The 22130-nt window shown below is 43.2% G+C and overlaps 1 protein-coding gene across 1 annotated transcript in view; it reads left to right on the forward strand.

The window, feature by feature from the left end:
- The window catches only part of LOC126336127 (suppressor of lurcher protein 1-like), a 309867-nt gene extending 289915 nt beyond the window's left edge, over nt 1-19952 (forward strand). The window contains exons 11-13 of the mRNA XM_049999616.1: nt 7599-7812; nt 16686-16930; nt 19641-19952. Coding sequence (XP_049855573.1) covers nt 7599-7812; nt 16686-16930; nt 19641-19693 — 512 coding nt within the window. The 3' untranslated portion in view covers nt 19694-19952. The remainder of the gene's footprint in view (nt 1-7598; nt 7813-16685; nt 16931-19640) is intronic.
- Nucleotides 19953-22130: the final 2178 nt, after the last annotated feature.

Raw genomic sequence — 22130 nt, forward strand, 5'->3', positions numbered from 1 at the left:
GATTCTATTTTTAAAGTTCCAGTAAATAACATTCGAGAACCACTGTTGAAAATTTTCGCCCCCATTCCTCCTGATTGATATTCATTCATCTTTCCAAAAAAATGGAAATTGCATCGTGAAAGTTCATAACTTCCAGATCTGTATGACCCAGTTCTGTGCTGCCATGAAAAATTATTCGTATCACTTTACTATGGCAGGATGTGACATTGCACGTGGTCCATATACCGCCATAATATCTCAGTGAATCTGTCAATTCAGCTGTTTCGGCCGGAAGACAGCCGAACATCTTCAGCGTTCACATCCGTCAGAAGAAGTGTTCAGCATGGTATTCCAGCGAGAAAAGCTGACAACAGAGATATATGGAAGCCAGATGTTGAGGAAGGCAATGCTTATAAACGGCTGTGGTGCCGAAGAAGAAAAAGAAGAAGGAGGAGGAGGACGAGGAGGAGGAGACGAGGAAAAGGAGGAGGAGGACGAGGAGGAGGAGACGAGGAAAAGGAGGAGGAAACGAGGAAGAGGAGGAGGATAAGGAGGAGGTTATTATAGCGACTTGCAGTCAGCAGATGTTTCACACAGAGGGTTATGGGTCGTGAAAGACCTCGCATAGTTCTCAAGGCGAATGTGGAAGTCAGTGCGTTGCAAATGAGTAGATGGTGATCCACATACAACAACACGTAGAACTGGAACTACTAAAGACGTAAAAAACGTTGTTCACCGTGTCGTCGGAGTATTTTGCTTTGGTACCCTTCAATAAATCTTCTCAGTTTACAAGCCGTGTCGCTTCCGGTAAAACAATACAGCTTTCGCTTTTTGTCTCCGCCAACGTCATCAGGAGAAAATTCACTGGCTACCCGGCCTGACAGTGTTCCGCTTATATAAGGGCAATAGCAGCGTCTCAGAACGTTCCTGAAAGGCCGAACCGACGCATGCGCAAGGAGACAAGCTGGGCAGCTGATAGCCCCGTGTCGGACCGGAGTTACTGTGAGATGCCTAACTCGCCTTCCTTGCATACCCGTACGTCACATCGACCTCTCTGGAACATTCCAGACCTGTACAAACACAACACAGTGCCACTTCTCAATGATTTCAACTTTTGATGACAATGGCGGACACACCGAAAGCTCGTGTGTTTTATTCGAATAACGAAACTTACATCGTATTAACAACTATATGAGCATCTGCTTTGCACAGGTGTGTATTTAGTCTATTAGCCCATCTCCACAGCCCTTCTCTCCATCCTTCGTCCTTCCCCCCTCCCCCTCTTCTCTCTCCACCAGTTCCACCTTTCCAGTGCCTGTTGACGAGTATTTCCTCCTACCAACTCCTCCTTCCCCTTTATCCCCTTCTCCCCACCTCCTTCTCCCTCTCGCCCTGCTCATCCTTTACTCCCCCTCGCTCGGTCCCTATCACCCTCCCATCTATTGCTGTTGATCTCTCATCTCTTTCTGTACTATTTCCTGCCCCCTCTCCCACCTATTCATCAACCTCCTCCCCCGCCCCACTTCAGTCCATCATCTCTTACCCCTCTCTCTTCCCATCTTCTCATCTTCACTTCCTCTGTCCATCTGTTTATCCCCTCCCTTCTCTCTCTACATTATCGCCTCCACCCCAAAAGAAAGTTACTGGTTAATATTCCCACAGTATTTCTTTCCAGGTAGAAACATGGGTACTAAGTTTGACTGAAATAGATCAATTGATTTAGGAGTAGCTTTTTACTCATGACTATGCCAGAGTACACACATGTCGCATATATTTAACGTATTACACACGTATTTCATCTGTACCGCTAATGAATTTCGTCCTGCCGTTTCGTTGTCACGCAGCTCAGTTTCTATCACGTCATATCTCCTGAACAATTTGTCGTACAGTGACATAATTTTGTTGGTACATTCTGTGCTTCATTTGGATACTGTCTTCGAAATGTGTTGTGAATCGAATTTAGTAGTAATAAATTAGAACTCTTTCTTGATGGGGCAGTGTTTCACGAATCTCAGTGTTTATCTCCTGAACTATGGGTCGTACAATGATATAATTATTGCAGGCACATTAGTGGCATACATGTATACAGTATGAGTTTTCGTGAATACAGTTAGTAGTAAAGAAGTAAAATTAATGCATTACGCCGGATGTGGCACTTTTCTGCTTGAAATGGCAATATATGGTAGGCGATAAACTTTTTTCCTTTCATCGTATGTGGGTGTCATCAGTGAGAAAACGTTTCGTACTGGTTTGACATTATACGAAATGCTTATAGCAAGTCACAATGTGCTCTCATTCTCAAATGCTGGATGAATAAAGTTCGCTAGCTCCCACGTCGTGAGCTGCACTACTTTTTCACTACCACCCCCGCCGCTTTGACAAGTATGTGGTTCTTACCCCCACAGTAATTCTCTCCAGATTGTGATACGTGTACCAATTTTGGTTGAAGCCAGTTCAGTGGTGTCGAAGGTGATATGGAACGTACATACATACATAAAAACGTACATACATATATAAATTCATCAATTTTTATAGTTGGCCCACATATTTATGAATGAGGCCTGAGTCCCACAAAACGGGATAATAAATTTCCACAATAATCCGTTGTAGGAAGATCAAATTCAGGCGTAATTCTTGAAGCAATACATTTTCACTATTAACGTAAGGAAGGGAATTATGGCTGAAGTCTCACTTTGGCCTCACACCTTACCAGACAAATTAACAGTTGCCTACTCGTTACCTATTTCTGCAAGTTAAATTACATGTGCTATTGGAGAACCTTTCTCTTGCAGAAGCAGATATGGTTTATGCATGACGGTGCAATATTCCATCTTCTACTCTTCGTATAATACTCAACACCAATAATCGATGGATTGGTCGATAAAGCCAGGTAAGAAACTTGCGTTTGTCCCAGACACGAAAAATCCCGTCATTTTCAAGGTATAGATGCAACTATAGAGCTCTGTACCATTAGACCCTCGTGCAGGCGAGTCTCAACCGACCAAAGCCGTAATGTGGCGTATGTAAAAAGACAATGCTCCCGACAGAGTAAACAAACAGCGCCACCACTGCAGCAGAAGAGACCTATTTGTTGAGCACAATATTATTGCACCTGGGAGTGACGGCGCTTCAAGAGCCTTATCGTGAGTTTTTACCGTGACATTGGCCGCCCCTGTAGCTGAGTGGTCAGCGCAACAGGATGTCATTCCTAAAGGCCCGGGTTCGATTCCTGGCTGTGTCGGAGATTTTCTCTGCTTAGGGACTGGGTGGTGTGTTGACCCAATTATCATCATTTCATCCCCATCGACGAGCAAGTTACCGAAGTTGCATCAAATCGAAGGACTTGCACCCGGCGAACGGTCTACCCGACGGGAGGCCTTAGTCACGCGACTTTTACATTTACCGTGACATTTAACAAGAACGTGCTGACCCACCACCGAGTGAGGTGACGCAGTATCTAGCACACTGGACTCGCATTCGGGAGGACGACGGTTCAATCCCGGGTCCGGCCATCCTGATTTAGGTTTTCCGTGATTTCCCTAAATCGCTCCAGGCAAATGCCGGGATGGTTCCTCTGAAAGGGCACGGCCGACTTCCTCCCCCGTTCTTCCCTAATCCGATGTGACCGATTACCTCGCTGTCTTTTCTCCTCCCCCAAACAACCCAACCCCACTTGGTAGTGTATGTACAACTGTCTTGAAATCATTCACAGTGCTATGGGTTTTCCTTTCACCACTGTACTTGTTTCTGACATGGGGCGGTCCTGGTACTATATTATCGTAGTCTTCAGAAGTTATCTATTGTGAATATTGATTACCGACGAATGAGCAAATAACATTAGCTCTGTCCGTTATTTGACCAGGGAGACAGCTGGATTCCAAACAGATTTTAAGCAAACATCTTCGTCTCTGTTTGTGATGTTTTCTAATTTAATCTCAAGTGATTCCTATAATAATACTGTCCCAAGAGCTGGCGCGCTCGGATAACGGAAGTGCTTAAGGCTACCGCTCGCTATAAGCGCTATATCGGGTTCTAGTACCGGTCCGGCACAGATTTTCATGTATCGTAAGCCACTGACGTCAATCTGGATTCTCGAAATGACATCCCCGTTGGAGGTTTGCCATCGGCTGCAAAATACTGGGTTTCATTAGTTAAACTTTTGTCGAGTAAAACATGTTGCTGTGGAGATACTCCTGGTGATTCCAAGGCAGTTAATAGTCGACTATGTAGTATAGTGGTCTTGGGTTGTGTTTTGATCTAGCAGTGTTGAATATCCTCAAAGCTTCCACACATGGCTACATCCAATCAGCCTGGTACCTCTCATGTGTCCAGTGTGGTAGAGCGCTGCCCTCTCAGCACGCCGCTCTCTGCTCCCATGTTAAGGGAACTGCTATAATGGTCTAGTTCTGAGAGATCATTGTGCTCCAGATATCGTAGAACTGGCCATGTTAACACCTGTCGTGCTGCAGACAAGTACCTCGTTCTTAAAATGTGACGTGGCTGTATTATCTTGTACGACTGGGCGAACAATATACAGGGTGATCAGGAACAATCTGACAAGTTTGTAAATGTGCTGCTAGGTAGGTTGCGTGGGGAAATAATTAATAAGGAAAAAATCGACAAGTTGCGCCATTTCCGAGTTATTTGAAGTTAGCTAGTCAGGCCGTTGCACACACAAATTCAAGCGGCCCGCCACGGACAGTGTCGTCAAACGTGTTCCTCGGTTCGTTTCCTAAAACAGATAAAGAGTGGTTTACAACAAATGCTACGGTAGTAAGGATTGAACTTCGGCCAAGGATAGGAGGAAAATAAATGGCTCTGAGCACTATGTGACTTAACTTCTGAGGTCATCAGTCCCCTAGAACTTAGAACTACTGAAACCTACTTAACCTGAGGACATCACACACATCCATGCCCGAGGCAGGATTCGAACCTGCTACCGTAGCGGTCGCGTTGGGAGCAGGACTCGTGCGTTATCATCTATGCAGTGAGAACATTTGATACTAATTATATCTGGCAGGCTGCTTGAATTAGCGCTTGCAGTGACCTGATTGGCTAAGTTCAATGCTAGATAATTCGGAAACGATGAAACGTATCGATTTTTTTATTTTGTTAAATAATTATCACGAAAAACTTCCCCGCAACACCCTTACGAGCTTTTTAGCCTGTTTGTGACCACGCGTTTATTAAGGGTCACCAGACGCTTTATCCTGTGTTCTTCCGGCACGTCCCTGCAGTTTCATTTTTCAGTGTGTAAACGGCGTCAGATTGAACAACTACTGCTCATCATATCTTTCACGCGAAGCCTAGCACTGACAGAAAGCTACAAACAAAATTTGTTTTTAAAGGAGAATTTTACGTGCCCATTCGATTGAGTTTTTCGGAATTATTCAAGCGCGATATTTGTTTTATCGATAAGCAGTATCAGCGATAGGAAACACGAAGAATACACAGTCCTCCAGCAGCAAGTGAGTGGCGCTGCTGCACGGCGTTAGCAGGCAGCATAGGTTAGAGCAGTGCTGTCGCTGGTGGAGTACCAGTTATCCTCCATCTTTTACTGGCAACGTTGTTGCATATTGACGAAACAAATATTATCGTACTGGACTAATCTGGGACTGCTCTTATCGAATCTCTTACCGAATAGGCCGTATCATCCTCTGCCCACCGGCGCCACTGGATGCGGATATGGAGGTTCCTGTGGTCAGCACACCGCTCTCCCGGTCTAAGTCAGTTTCCGAGACCGGAGCCGCTACTTCTCAGTCAAGTAGCTCCTCAGCTTGCCTCACAGAGCTTAACTTCGGTGATCTGACGGGAACCGGTGTTACCACTGCGGCAAGGCCGTTGGCGCTCTTATCGAATGGGCATGTAGAATTCCGTTTTAAAAATAACTTTGTTCGAAACAGAAACAAACCGATATTTTCCTTCGATGTAAGACATGACATGAAAAACATATTGAACAGTATTCCATCTGGTTGACGTCATTTACACACTGCAATAACGAAGTTGCAAATAAGTGCCGAAACATCTGAGAAAATTGTCTGACTTATGTTAGAAGAGAAACCCTGTGTAACCTGTCTGATACTAATCGCATTGCCGGCCGAGGGGCTCTAGGCGCTACAGTTTGGAACCGCGCGACTGTTACTGTCGCAGGTTCGAATCCTGCCTCGGGCATGGATGTTTGTGATGTCCTTAGCTTAGTTAGGTTTAAGTAGTTCTACGTTCTAGGGGACTGATGACCTCAGACGTTAAGTCCCATAGTGCTCAGAGCCATTTGAACCAACGAATCGCAGTGGATCACTAAGATCGTGTATGCTGTAGAACATGACCCTCTTGATCTAATCGACTGCATATCTGCTAGGCAGACACGTGATCCTCACCGTTGCTCTCTACAATATTACGGAACGATCGGCCACGGTCTTAACAGATGCTGAAGGGCGTCTCTTATTCTTACATGAGACGTAACTCAATCTCCACAGAAGCAATACCGTTAAGATGCAATTTATGAATGAGAATCCCAACATGTACTTTCCTTACATGTAGATTACACAGAGCGGCGCACATAAAACAGGCCCGAACCGGAATGCGAATGCGTGTGAGTCGCATTACTAGCTTGTCAGTTTCTTTGACACCTTCCAACAGCAGTAGCGTGTGAATACTTCATACGAAAAGTAGTCGCTATAAACCGTGTACTTCATTGAAATGTCTTACTCCATTGAAGAATGTGTGTTCATTGTTGAAGAATATGTGCGATCTGAATCCATTAAAGTTGTGTTGGGCTGATTTGGGGGAGGAGACCATACTGCGATGTCATCGGTCTCATGAGATTAGGGAAGGACGGGGAAGGAAATCGGCCGTGTCCTTTCAAAGGAACCATCCCGGCATTTGCCTGGAGCGATTTAGGGAAATCACGGAAAACCTAAATCAGAATGGTCGGATGTGGGATTGAACCTTAGTCCTCCCGAATGCGAGTCCAGTATGCTAACCACTGCGCCATCTCGCTTGGTAAAGTTGTTTGTTACACTTTTCATGAAAAATTACCTGAAAGTAATACTCCTGCAAAATTAACGATACAGGATCTAGTAAGAAAGTGGCGTTCCACACGCAGTGTACACCTGAAGTTGTGGCCAACGTGGCGGCACACATTGAAAGAAGTCGTTACAAGTGAAAACGACGATTATCACAGCAAAATGGAATATCTCGTAGGTCATGTCATGGCTTTAAAGTGAAACCTTACCGTGTGAGTGTTGTCGCATCCGTGTTTGGCGACATCGCGGTGAACGCACTTTGGAATCGTGTATTCTTCATCGCCATACTGGCTGCATGGGCAGCTGTACCTGTACACGCCAACCGAGCTCTGTTTGACTAAATGCCCAGGCGTATCAAGGCCGTTATTACGGCCAGAGGTGGTTGTTCCTGGTACTGATTTCGCAGGATCTGTGCACCCAAATTGGGTGAAAATGTAACCAGATGTCAGTTCTAGTATAATATATCAGTCCATTGAATACGAGTTTATGATATGTATTTCTTCTTGGTGTAGCAATTTTATTGGCCAGTAGTGTAGTATTAGGACGATGAAGCGGCAGCAGTTAGCAACAGGTGCGGCGCGCGCCGTGTTGCAGACTTCGGGGTGATCGCGCCGCGCGGCCGCCAGCTGTCGTCGTGGCCGTGCGCCTTCTCCTTCAACGGCAGCGAGGCGGCCAGGGGCTACGTGACCAGCCCCAACTTCCCCGGACTCTACCCCAGGGACACCGAGTGCCACTTCTTCTTCCACGGCCGGCCCGGGCAGCGGATCGCGTTACGCTTCGTCCATTTCGACGTGGAGGGAGTGCAACCGTGAGTACGTTTAGGCGCTACAGGCCGTCAGTACAAGAGTAATCTATTAAAGGTGCAGATATATATAGCAGGACATAAAAATGGGTTAAACTTCCAAAACAAGCAGGAAAACAGTGATTGTAGCACAAAAATTATCACTTAGACTCGTTACATCACAGGGGAATGACTATGCCCGCTTTTATGCTTTTGCCATGGCTCCACTTTACCCGAGTTACAGATGAAAAATTTTTCCCTGAATTCCAGTGTTTATTGTGATGATCATATTTTCTCATTACAATACAACCAAATGGCTGAGTGTGCCACATTCGTCGGAGGTTTCGGTCAATGAATGTCTCTACCTTAATAATTCCAGCCCGTACCGGGTTCTAAACGTATGTGTATGTAAGTTCATAGCTTCCTTCATATACGAACCTCATCTATGCAGTCGATTTTGTTACATTTTCTCCTGTGCGTTCCGCCACAGTACCTTCCCTTACACTTGCTATCATCCAATTGATCTGTGCCCACATTGCAGCAGCCTCATCCTTTCAGTAGCTTTTTCCTATGGACTTCATCACTTAACAATCTCAGTGAGACTTCCAGCCACACGTACATCTTCAAACATCATTCTTTGGATATCTAGCTCTAGGAAAACGACCGTTTAGTGTTAGAGTTGCGTACTAATACATATCCTAAAATGGAAGAGGAGGTTGCTGACCCGCCAGGGAAGCCAAGAGCGCTAATGCGCTGCTTCCTGGACTCGGGTAGGCGCGCCAGCTTGATCGAATCCGCTGGATTAACGACGAGGGCCGGTATGCTGACCTGACTCGATGTGGTTTTTAGGCGGTTTTCCACATCTCTCTAGGTGAGGGCCAGGCCGGTCCCCACGAGCCGGCCAGAGAGGCCGAGCGGTTCTAGGCGCTACAGTCCGGAACCGCGCGATCACTACTGTCGCAGGTTCGAATCCTGCCTCGGGAATGCATGTGTGTGATGTCCTTAGGTTAGTTAGGTTTAATTAGTTCTAAGTTCTAGGTGATTGATGACCTCAGAAGTTAAGTCGCATAGTGCTCAGAGCCATTTATACCATTTTGAAGTGTCTCAAACCTGTGAGTTCAAAATTGCGGCTAGAGATAGCAGAAGAATCTAGATTAAGTACTATCAGATTAGAAACTAAAGATAGGCAATGAACATTTAGTTTTTTTTGGCATAAACAACTAACACTTCTTTCTGAACGTAAGTCGACGGGAATTGTTCCTAATGATAGCTACCCTTCTTAGTTCATAGATTGCAATATAATTTCTTTATGTGTGCATTTAGTTCACATTGTAAGATTAGGGCTTTCATACCCTCTCTGACATTGCCCAGACCTTCTCAGTGAACCCAGAGCCAGCATTACAAGTTCTGTAGTAAGTAGTAGTAGTAGTAGTAGTAGTAGTAATGACAATAATAATGATAATAATATCCATAGCAATTAATATCTCGAATTTAAGAAATTTTAGTATTTTTAACATCGTACCAATCAACTTCATCTTGTTCGTGTCGAATGAGAGAAGTGACACATGACAGAAGCGTGGGGCAACAGTACAGAAGCAATCAAAGTGCCACAAGGAGTTGAGTGTTCAGAGAAAGAACGGGAATTAACATACTAAGATTAGTAGATGAAATGGATAAAAAAAAAACAGAAATAGAAAGGGATGAGAAAAGTAAATATACATCACAACGTGACTGTTTGACACCTTGTTGGACCGAAAGAAAATAGCTGAGATATGCCGAGAGAGGACGATAACAGATACAGCTTTAATCCTCCTCTTGAGCGTAGAGTGGTTTAGGAAATGACGCAGGATTCAGGATAATTTTTCCACAGTCGTAGGCTGAACTGGAAAACGAGGCGGAGAAAGATTTATGCAAAGATACAACCAAGATGGCGGACGTGTCACATTTGATATTGCAATTATGTGTTTCGCGTGTAAGGACACGTGTTTAGAATTCCAGTGACTAAGAAGCTAATGTAGTAAACAGCATGTGTTGAAATCACGTCGCCTATCAGGTTGCATCAAACCTAACTAATTTGATCGTATAACCGAATGTTGATGCTCCGCTAGTCTCTCTTCACTTTATTCTACAATGTATGAAAACACTATCCGAGTGGAAGGGGGATATTAATGAAGCTCCTGTCATACCAACTCCTCAATTTCCACAGTACAAAGAATTCTCGCTCGAGAACATTGGTCAGCCATCTTTTCTTGAGCGTCCACTTTTCCTTGAGAGTTCTCATACACATTCAGTTACCATGCACCTGCTGCGAAAATACTCTCTCTTTATTCTTTTAGATTTTCAGGCACTGCTTTCTGTAGCACCATTCCTTAAAAGAATGACTTCAAGTTTTTGTAAGGAGCAATACCGCAGCGTCGAACAACAACCATCTACTGTAACAGAGGCATATTCATTCATCGACATTTTACAGGCGTCTGCGCGTTGTTTCTCAACATGATTTAACAACGTAAATTCGGAAGACAGCTGTTAAGTGTTCAAAAATACGTTTCTCGTACGTAGTGCTCATCGAAGACTCAGATCGGCTAAAAATCCATATTTTACAATTATCCACAGTCTACACCATTTCACCTTCAATTTTCGAGTTACCCTATATATTTTTAATGCACTTCCCCTACATAACTCTTATACAAAACGGCACAAAGTAAAATTTTCGACATTCGCAATAAATAGAGGCAGTCAAATAGATTTGTGCAAAAGTTTAGCAAGAAATTCTTTCAAAAAGTATGCGACCATCTGTTATGTGCATTGCAGTTTGTCTTCTGAAATCGAGCTTTGTTACTGCCTGATTTATTACAGAAGATTACATCAGTTGTATTGCTGAAAATGACTAATTCGAATTTGAAGGAATGATAATTTGTCGACCCTCCACCCCTTCGCCATATATATCCTTCTGGAAACTATATTGTTCATTGTTCTACATCTTTTCCGTACTTATTTCATGTTTTCCACAAATTAATTTTGTACAAGTAATCTTCAACATGTGAAGAAAACGATTCCCAAGGGTTGTTCTTTGTGAGATAACAGTCCGCGTGTTTATACAAATTCTTGTGAAAATAGCGCTATTGAGAATGTACCTAATTATATTTCCCGAAAAGAACTCGTTTTACTTCCGAATTGTGTGGAACGAAACATCCTTCTATTGAACAGTTTCCTAAACGTGCATATCCCACACAATTCTATTAATAATCCCGTAATCGCTGAAGGCTTAGGCTTTACGTCTCTACACTTATCCCCCGTGATCATCAAAAATCGATGTTTCTACTCATGATAGTGTGGTAACATGACTGAGTAGTAGGTAAATATAGCCTATGTGGTCTGACAGCTGCCCCTTTCAATTTTACCCTCGCCATAAAGCTTGCATCAAAGCGAATAAGTAGCTTTAATCCTACTGGTCGGTGCGAAGAAACTAATGGCGGACATCGCGATTTACGAGCGCGAACGTATCACACAATAAACTGTGCCCACTCACTTTTGAATAAATACTACACTCACATTTCTAACACTTCCCACCAAAAGGTACACAAAAATCTATTCAAATGCAACTACGTTAACTCAAAATGACATATAGTTTAAGTAAAGAAAACTGCTCACAAATAATGGCTGGTCGACAATACCTATAATGAAAGCTAACAGTTCAATGCAAGTAGTTTTATTATCGTAAAGTTAAACAAAATTGTGTTTTTTAAATGAAAATAAGTGAATTTACAAGTTCATCCGCTGAATTCCTGTTTATTCTTTCAACGGGGAGAGTGCAAAGCTTTGCATCTTATCTTTTCGGTGCGGATGTGTTGAGATAACGACAGTGTGTTGTGAAGTTGAAGATGATGTTACAGCAGCTCGTCGGCAGAGGCCGCGTGTTGGATCAGCTCCGTTGATTGAATGAAGACTGCTGATGATCTTTTCATATGGCAAATGATCCCCATCCAGCTAAGATGACCTCAATGGCGTATTATAGGCCACTGGCAGACTGTAAGTTGTTGTTGTTCTTGTTGTTGTTGTTACCAAAACTCAGACTGTTGCGTGCGCATGATTTTACGTCTATCTCATACGAGATTGGCAGTAAAATGTTCGTTACACAGTTTTAAAGTTTTCCGATCTCATAATTGCAATTGATTCGTTACGTGAAATCACCACGCTAGGCGGGCATCAGCACATTCATGGTACACAGTTTTTAACACGTCTGTGGCATTAGGTTACACTGTTCTCGGCCACAACGAAAACATACATAGAAAATCTGAAATTCTTAAAGTGCACGCGATACAGTCAAAGCGAACACAGCTCACCTCCAAAGCCGTAACTACGATGTCGTCCGTACATGGCTGTATTGTCGTAGTTACACGAACCAGTTCAGTTGGCGGTTTTCCACAGTCCAACTTCTCTGTCCACAATGAACATTTCAGAATCCGGTACGGAAAGAACAGAAACATTTATCGCCATTAACAAGTTCCGTTGGCACCAATTTGCGAAAAGCCAAACACAGACATTAAACCATACTTGCTCACGCGCCACCTCCGTCTAACACAGACTCGCTCTAAGTACACTGTTCCACCGTTACTATCGATACTCCCAGATCGCTCTCTCTATTTATACAGTATCTCAGCATATTTTTATTGTATAACTATTTTAATCACAATAAAAATTTTTAGCGAATGATAAGCAAAGAATCTAAACATTTTATCTACTCAATAAACAAAAGAAATGTATTTACTTATGTAAAAAATTAATTTCAAAAAGATATTATCTCTAACAAACACAGGAAAAATAAACACTCTGTCATATCATCGGAAATATACATGTATATACTAAATGGAAAGAAAGAAAGGAAAGGAAGAGAAAAAAGAAAAAATTATCGCCCGCAAATAGCGATGCATTCACAAACATAGTGGTGGTTAAGCGTCTTTCGTAATCTTATTTCACCCCCAGTTTCCCTTTAATCAACATTATCTCAGCAAGCTATAAAACCTTATTTTTATTTTAGTAACTGCAAACATTTTACATCAAGATCATACTCCCAATATTAAATCCAAATTATCTTCCATGAAGCTACCAGTTAATTCAGCTAGATCATATTCGTTACGTGGAACTTACGGACAGTATTGTTCATATGTAACTGCGGGTTTCAGAAAACAACTATCCGAAAACTACAAAATGTACTGAAAAAGACACGTACCAGAGGACAGAGTGTCTCGCCAACTTTCGATTCCTAAAATGCGCTTGGACGTAGTTGCGTTACAGAGCTCATCCGCTTTACATTGCTGCTTAGAATTAGATCGCGCCTGTAGGTAGGCGACCCAAAGAACATTTTTCCAATGCAAGCTGTTGTCGTGCTTTCCTAGGCAATTGGCGTCAGCAACTTCACTTAACTGCGTTCACGTATTGACACTTCGGCATCACGAACGGTGATGAGTACATATAACGCGAGTTACAAACTTGGAGAGATGCTCTACCCACTGATGTGTGTCTGTCTTCTGTATTTCTTGCACTCTTCTGAAACCCCGAAGCTGTTTATGAGTAACCCTGTGTATTTGATTTCTCATATCCGCTATATAACACTGGTTTCCTCAATGCTACTTGATTTATAACATTTTTGGTTAACCTTTCACGAATAATCTTTTTTAATACATAACACTCTACTTTTGTTTCTATATGACGTTTCTCTTTCAAATTCGTTCACATTACAAAATCTGTTTCTCTGCTGGATATTATGAATCTTGGTTTTCTCTCCCATCTTCTTTAGGTACACTTTTCTGGGTTAAATAGTTTCTTGCCAAACTAAAACGAAACAGTTGTGAATATAAAACATTATGCTCTCACACTCCTTGCTGTACTGTACGATAATTCTCTCTCCCATTCCAGCTTTATTCTTGTTCACAAAAATCTAAAAGACTTCAGAGTACTTAGAGTGGTTTTATGTTTGATAATCTCTAGTTTCTGATGTGCGGGGGTTGACTCTGAAATAACGGCTGGCATTTGGAATCATCAATTTCTGCAATTGTCCACTTTAGCTCATTCTTTGTTAACCTGTCATTTGTCTACTGCAATATTCGTACGATTAAAGTCTTTCCCCGAATAGTTCGATACGCAAGTACACGCAACAGCAGACCATCTACCTCTCCACTATCGTAGAGACTGTCAAATCGTGAACATATTTTTAAATTTTCATCACAGAGAATATTTTAGTACTGCACATCACTGACAGATTAAGCACTGACAAGCAGAGATACCGTACCAAAAGCAGAGACACACATGCGCACACGTGCGCCTCCCCGCTTGCCTGCCCACACGCTCTCTCTCTCTCTCTCTCTCTCTCTCTCACACACACACACACACACACACACACACACACACACACACACTTTTCACGAACGCACGTGCTTACTTGATTATATGACTACTTGAACAGCTGAACACGTACATGCACGTCCACTTCTTCACAATTATGTAATGGTTAAAAGATAAAATATAAAAAACCAAACAGTACAATTACATCGATTAAGTTTCATAGATACTTATGGCTGCCTTCCAACTAATATGAAACTTCGAAAAGAGCCAGGCACCAATGACAGCAAGTCTCTGAATCCTGCGGTACCATACAAGACTTAATAAATGCCAGCGGGTGATAACTTCGTAAGTGAAGTTCCTCCAAGCTTCCTAACTAAACACAAATTCTCGTCGACAGTCCTGTTGTGTTACAGATATTCTGTGTAATGCTGCATGACCTGTTGCTTAGAAGAGTCAACTCACGTATTCGTTGTTTACGTGCTCATAATGAGTTTATTCTACCTAAAGGTCCATTCGAACCATTGGAGGGGTGTTATTATGAATAACGATCCACAGAAATAAGATGAGATGCTAGAGAAATAAGCATTGATCCAACCTGAATGCTGCATGCTTGAGTACTAACTGCGGCGCATCTGGTAAGGAGAGATTGGCCGTTGATGATGCGTCTGCCATCGAGTCTATAGGCACAATGCACACGTTGAGCATTAGTTATTTTTTAGAATTGTTGTCCTACCCCGGGATCTTCACGTTCAACCCAATATCCCTGTTCCCGTTTTTAAGCACAAGGATCCATCACATGATCTAAACATGCAGTTACAGAAAAGTGATAGGATCGACAAACTCCCGTCAGCTCAGGAAATCTAGGATTCACTATACTTAGCCCTCTCAGGTGCTCTCCATTTTGCAAAACCCAGGAGACATGTATAACTTATCGGGCGCTGCAGAATCTGAGACAGTGTCTGTGGGGTGCCTGCTGAGGAGTATATAATAGGCGACTGGCTCACACAAATCTACACTACTGGCAATTAAAAATGCTGCACCACGAAGATGACGTGCTACAGACGCGAAATTTAACCGACAGGAAATAGACGCTGTGATATGCAAAGCATTAGCTTTTCAGAGCATTCACACAAGGTTGGCACCGGTGGCGACAGCTACAACGTGCTGACATGAGAAAAGTTTCAAACCGATTACTCATACACAAAGAGCAGTTGACCGGCGTTGCCTTGTCAAATGTTATTGTGATGCCACGTGTAAGAAGGAGACTTTCATAAAGATCGGCTTGTAGCATATCGAGATTGCGGTTTATCGTATCGCGACATTGCTGCTCGCGTTGGTCGAGATCCAATGACTGTTAGAAGAATATGAAATCTGTGTTTTCAGGAGGGTAATACGGAACGCCATGCTAGATCCCAACGGCCTCGTATCACTAGCAGTCGAGTTGGCTGGCATCTTATCCGCATGGCTGTAACGGATCGTGCAGCCACAACGTTTGCAGAAGCATGGACTATCAGCTCGGAGACCATGGCTGCGGTTACCCTTGACGCTGCATCAGCGACAGGAGCGCCTGCGATGGTGTACTCATCGACGAACCTGGGTGCACGAATGGCGAAACGTCATTTTTCCGCGTGGATCCAGGCTCTGTTTACAGCATCATGATGGACGCATCCGTGTTTGGCGACATCGCGGTGAACGCACATTGGAAGCGTGGTGGTATGGGGTGGCAATGGTTACACGTCTCGGTCACCTATTGTTCGCATTGACGGCATTTTGAACAGTGGACGTTACCTTTCAGATGTGTTACGACCCGTGGCTCTAAGCTTCATTCGTTCCCTGCGAAATCCTATATTTCAGCAGGAAAATGCACGACCACATGTTGCAGGTCCTGTACGGGCCATCTGGATACAGAAAATTTTCGACTGCTGCCCTGGCCAGCAAATTCTCCGGATCTCTCACCAACTGAAAACGTCTGGTCAATGGTGGCCGAGCAAATGGCTCATCACAATGGGACAGTCACTACTCTTGATGATGTGTGGTATCGTGTTGAAGCTGAACGGGCAGCTGTACCTGGACATGCCATCCAAGCTCTGTTTGACTCAATGCCCAGGAGTATCAAGGCCGTTATTACGGCCAGAGGTGGTTGTTCTAGGTACTGATTTATCAGGATCTATGCACCCAAATTGCGTGAAAATGTAATCACATGTCAGTTCTAGTATAATATATTTGTCCAATGAATATCCGTTTATCATCTTCATTTCATCTTTGTGGCCGGCAGTTGTTGCCGTGCGGTTCTAGGCGCTTCAGTCTGGAACAGCGTGACCACTACGGTCGCAGGTTCGAATCCTACCTCGGGCATAGATGTATGTGATGTCCTTAGGTTAGTTAGGTTTAAGTAGTCCTAAGTTCTAGGGGACTGATGACCACCGATGTTAAGTCCCATTGTGCTCAGAGCCATTGTTTTCTTCTTGGTGTAGCAATTTAATGGCCTGTAGTGTATAAGTTTCTAATAACGGAAAGATGATCAGAGTATCCGCAATGAAGTGATTTGTGTTTTTCAGGTGTGAAGCACTGTCAGCGAGCGACTACGTAGAGATGTCCAACTACAGAGGCCGCGACTCGCGGTTCTCCAGGTACTGCGGCCAGCTGGAGCCGTTCGACGTGCTGTCCGACGGGAAGTACTTCCGGCTCACGTTCAAGTCCAACGGCCGCCTCGACGCCACAGGCTTCAACGTCACCTACCGCTTCCTGGGAGGCAATAGGGACGCCAGCCTCGCCAGGAGGAGCCAGACCGGCAGAGCCGCAGGTCAGCTTGCCAGTGGGCTTTAACAGTTCGAAATTCGTTACTTAATCTTAAAATCTCTGTCGGACACACACACACACACACACACAACAGTGTACAGGCTATAAATACGATTGCTCTGAGAGTCATAAAAAGAGCTGCACCCAGAAGGACAAGTCGGATAAGATGGCGGTCACTGCTGGCATTCAGGTATGTGGTACCAAACATGCGAAATGATTACATTTTCAACTTTGAAGGACCAACATTCATTGTACTAAACGGCCAGAACGAGTTCGTGTTAGTATGACGGCGGTCCTCCATGGCTTTGAATATTCCATAAGTCGCGGAATGGAATTGTACGTGTCTTGGTTGTATTGCTGTAATACTCCGTTTCTCGCCATTTGCATCTACGAGCGCGGTTCCCGCAGAGTGGTAGATGGGAGCTAAGCCCTGGTGACAACGCTCCACGAAACCCCACACATTCTCCATCGAGTGAAGGGCGGGCGATACGGCTAGCGACGGGAGAGTATCCACAGCTGCAAGGCGCACTCGGGTGATGGCAGCAGTTGAAATATGGCATGGGCTGGGCGTTCGTGAACTGTATGGCCATCGATTAGAGGAATTCCAAGGGCTTGTGATGGGAGGCCACTCTTCATGGCGCTCCACTGCGCCCCCAAACACGGATTTGGTGTTCGTTGCCTGAAGATGACTCACTACTCGTCTAAAGGGCCCTCGTCCGTCGCTGCCAACAACAGGCGAATTGGGCGCGACTCTGGTTGGGTGTACGTGGCAGCCTTACTGATTGGCATGCAGTGACTCGTGCGCCATGCACTCACGGGATGTTGCTTGTAAGACAGGGTAGCCCCAATCGTTACCGTTTGATTTCGCGGCTGATGAACAATCCGTCGGTCCTCACCCCCCCCCCCCCCGCCCCCGGTCTCCCGCCCCCACTTTCCCCCTTATGATTTGTGATATGTGTCGCTGTGTCGGACATCCACATAGATGAGTGCCTTCCGTGTCCCAACAACGACCAATGGTGGTGACAATGCAGCTGCACAGATGACGATAAGAGCATCCGGGTTCCCACAGCCGCACGATGTTGTCCCTATCAAGCTCGTCAAGCCTGACAACGCGCTTTCGGACGACTTGGCACAGTGCACAAATATCTGGTGTTTTAGTGACGCTAACCGCGTACCGTCCGGCAGAACCGTTTGGGACCCACTTATATCAACCGATGCCCACGAGGTCACAGCCCGTTCACGCTCCCCGAGCGTCTGGCTGACCGTGCAAAAGTAGCCACTGCCAAAGCTGATGGTGTGCAACATACACATGCAATGTGTAGTGGGTCAGTCGGGCCCTTCCGTATGCAGCTCTTTTTGTGAGCATCACTGTAGCAACAAGTGTCTGAAAAACAGTCATTTTCAAGTATGATTTAGAGTCCAGGATCTGTACATTACTGGGCAGAGATGTTAATGTTAGCCAAGCACCACGAAGGCTCACTATACCTGCGTGTTGCATTTACAACTCCAGTAACCAATTGCCTGTTGTTGTAGTCTTGGAATAAGGATGCTTACTTGCATAGTGGAGGAGGAATATTCAAAACTTACTGCTGCTACTGATATCGACTGTAACGCATTTTCATAAAATTGAATACATATATTTTTGTACAGGTTGTATACTAATGAGAACATATCCTAAAATACCTTAGAATCTATTGTATAATATATGTGTGGATGCATAGTACGTTACAGTTTATGTCGTAGTGTACCTAGCATCTGAACTTGACTGTTTGAGATACACATAAACGAATAAGTGGAAGACCCAAATTAAAATGCGGAAGTACTGAAATGCAAAACAAATTTATCATCTCTTTGGAAGCCATCTACAAGAACTGAATTATACTTGTTGCCACTGCATTATGACAATTTCTGTCAGTACAGTTATTACTTAACAGAGAAGCAGATGTAAACTGATAAAAAGTTGTCCTTCAGATTCTTTGAATTCTTAGTTCCGTAATTCATCGTCCTTCCTGTTTGATATCAGAGATTTATTCTCGGACACTGGCCTTGTCGTACATTTGCAAAAGGCAGTTTACGTTTCTAAATATTGAATCTAATTTTACGGTGTACGGTACCAACATCAAACTCTGCATATTTTCTGCTCTTCCGTACTCTTCTAGGTCAGAACGATACGAAATACACACTCAAAACCTGTTACAGATTTCTTAACATAGAGTAGTCGCAAAAAATAAACAATTTTGTTCACAAAAGCTATGAGTTTAAATTGAGATCTTGTTGTGCTTACATTACAAACAATTTAAATTAACAGCCTTTATTTCAATAGAAAGTAAACAATGGAAAATAAAGTTAAAATATTACACGTGATCTTTAGTAGCAAATAGTTTTTTCCTGAAAACCCAACTTTCAATACACACAGATCGCTTATCTCCAGTTTGACTATATCAGATAATAACAAAACGAAAATAAGATTACTTGAACATAAACAAACGTCACGCATAGACGTGGCCAATATTGTCAAGATGAATAAGAAAAAAGTGGGCCGGAGAAAATATGAGGCACACGTCGCTAAGGTATCAGACTAATTAACTTCTGTTATTGCTTATTCCTTTCTCTTCACACAACTGTACTTCTTTCTAACATGTAATTATAATTAACGTTATATATAAATATTGTGCTAGCGAACACTCATTTACTCACTGTCTATCTCGTTTCAGGAACTACATCCCTCTGGCCGCTAATTGTGTTTTGCTTGAAGTTCGTCTGCTAAGACAAGTTGTATCAATCGAGGCGTCGGTTTCACCAGTACTTCAGCCATTGATCTCAGTACGCACAAGGACTCCAAGTACTTACGAAGTTGACAATAGAAAGTGTCAGAAAATTAGTTACGACGAAATCGCTCAACATTTAGGAGAACGTGATCTTTACATATAGATTTTTATACAGAAATTTTATAACGAAATTACCCTTGTGTAAAAAAAAGAAATTGTATAATTTTTGACAATCAAGTAAAATATATATTAACGTTGGATGAATTTCTTTACTATGGTTGCGTTTCATTTATACAGCATCATCTGCTGCATTACACACATTTCGTCGATATCCATAAACTGAAACTTAGTGTGTTCAATAGTGTGTCACTAATTCATTTACCTGTCAGAACGACTGAATCTGGATTTCCCAGCCAAATAGTTTCTGTTAAAGTGAAAGGCCAGTGGCAAGTACATATTATAATCCTGTTACAGTTTTTTTTATTCGGTGACAGAAACGAGTTTTAAACTTATCATCATTACAGAGCTATGTATGTACCTACATCAGTTAATTTAACTGATCTCCAATCCGTTAATGCAACATATTATGAAAAGTCCCATTAGAAAAATTATACAAGACTGTGCTTAAACTGACACACAATATTTTCAGCGCAACACAATCTGACTTTCAAAAATCCCTACAAAAAAATGGCCCTGACTAACATTAACCTATACGTTTCACAAATTGCTTACCTCACAAAAATCTTGGTTACTCGAACTACTACAATACAGCGAGCGCCACTACTACCAGCTAAATAAAAGATTCAAACTACTGAAGGCATTAACTACTGACAGGCATAGTTAGCAAATGAAAGATTTTGATAGAAAACAAACAATGTATTTACCTTAATAGTCATAATATATATAGCAGTTCATGACATCCAGTCTTACAAATTACAAAACTCCGCCATCTCTCTCCCCACATCCACCACTGCTGGCGGCTCACCTCCAACTGCGCAACGCTACGCGCTGTTAGCATCCAGCTGCCCCTGCCCAACACTACAATGGCAGACAACAATGCAAACCAGCCACAGACTGCACACGACACAGCCAGTGATTTTCATACAGAGCGCTACGTGGCGGCGGCGTTACCAATAAAAAAAACCAAAACAGCCTACTTACAATATGACACACCAGAGAAATTACAATCCCTTATCTAAATATATTTTACAGGCGTTGTTGGCGCTTTCTTAAGTTGTAATTTATAGTATTACAAGCCAAGATAACTTCATGTGAAGCAGTCATATATAAACTTTCACCAAAAGTGATCTTGGTTTCTAATAGTATAAACTGAAACATTTTTCTTCACATATGTAAGAGCTGAATGATTTACTGAGGAAACAGTGTTTATGATTTAGGTGCTTGGTGTTCATTGCTTCGAACCGCACGTTTTACTGTATGTGGACCAAGCTGCAACTGAACTCTAAGTAAAATTTAGTGCACAAATGAACAAACGTATGGTTCAAATGGCTCTGAGCACTATGCGACTTAACTTCTGAGGTCATCAGTCACCTAGAACTAATTAAACCTTAACCTAAGGACATCACACACATCCATGCCTTAGCATGGATTCAAACCTGCGACAGCAGCGGTCGCTCGGTTCCAGACTGTAGCGCCTAGAACCGAACAAATGTATGTGTGTGTGTGTGTGTGTGTGTGTGTGTGTGAGAGAGAGAGAGAGAGAGAGAGAGAGAGAGAGAGAGAGAGAGAGAGAGAGAGAGAGAGGCAACCACGCACTCTGTTCCTCCGAAATATCACCTAGAATACCGCTGACTCTTCTAGCGTAGCCGTATGAGGAATGCGCAATCCCCAAGTGGTTCTCGTACTTCGAGAAACTGGCGAGACGTCGCAATAGAAGACATAACACTGGCTCCAGCAACAGCAACCACGGACGGCACTTTGTGTGTCCTCGGCCTTGTAACGCCTAATATCTGATGTTGGCGATTCTTCTATCGTCACTGTCTCGAACACTGTCCTTGGACACGTAAGGAAGTTATTATGTAATAAGAGATCCCCATCAACTACAATGCAATATACCCCCTCATTGGCGGTAAAAACTACACGCCCCTTCAAAAGAAGAATTTAGTTTATTTTTAATACCTCTGAGCTATATAAATACGCTGTACAGACATAAAATATCATTTTAGCAAAATTTTACCCAAGCACTGAAATGTTCAGATCTCTTGGTAACAGAGGACTAGGCACACTGACAGACAATACGTTGGCTGTTTGGTAACAGAATAACATTTTCAAACCGTGTGATATGTTCAGGGACACCTCAACCATCGTTCGGGGTGCAACACGAAGTGAACTTGGGACTAGCAATTAAGGAATTACGCTGCCATTTCTTTCTGTGCACATGTGAATCGACTATGACCACTAATTGGTAGAAATACT

This window comes from Schistocerca gregaria, chromosome 2 (genome assembly GCF_023897955.1).
Source record: "Schistocerca gregaria isolate iqSchGreg1 chromosome 2, iqSchGreg1.2, whole genome shotgun sequence".
Classification (NCBI taxonomy): Eukaryota; Metazoa; Arthropoda; class Insecta; order Orthoptera; family Acrididae; genus Schistocerca; species Schistocerca gregaria.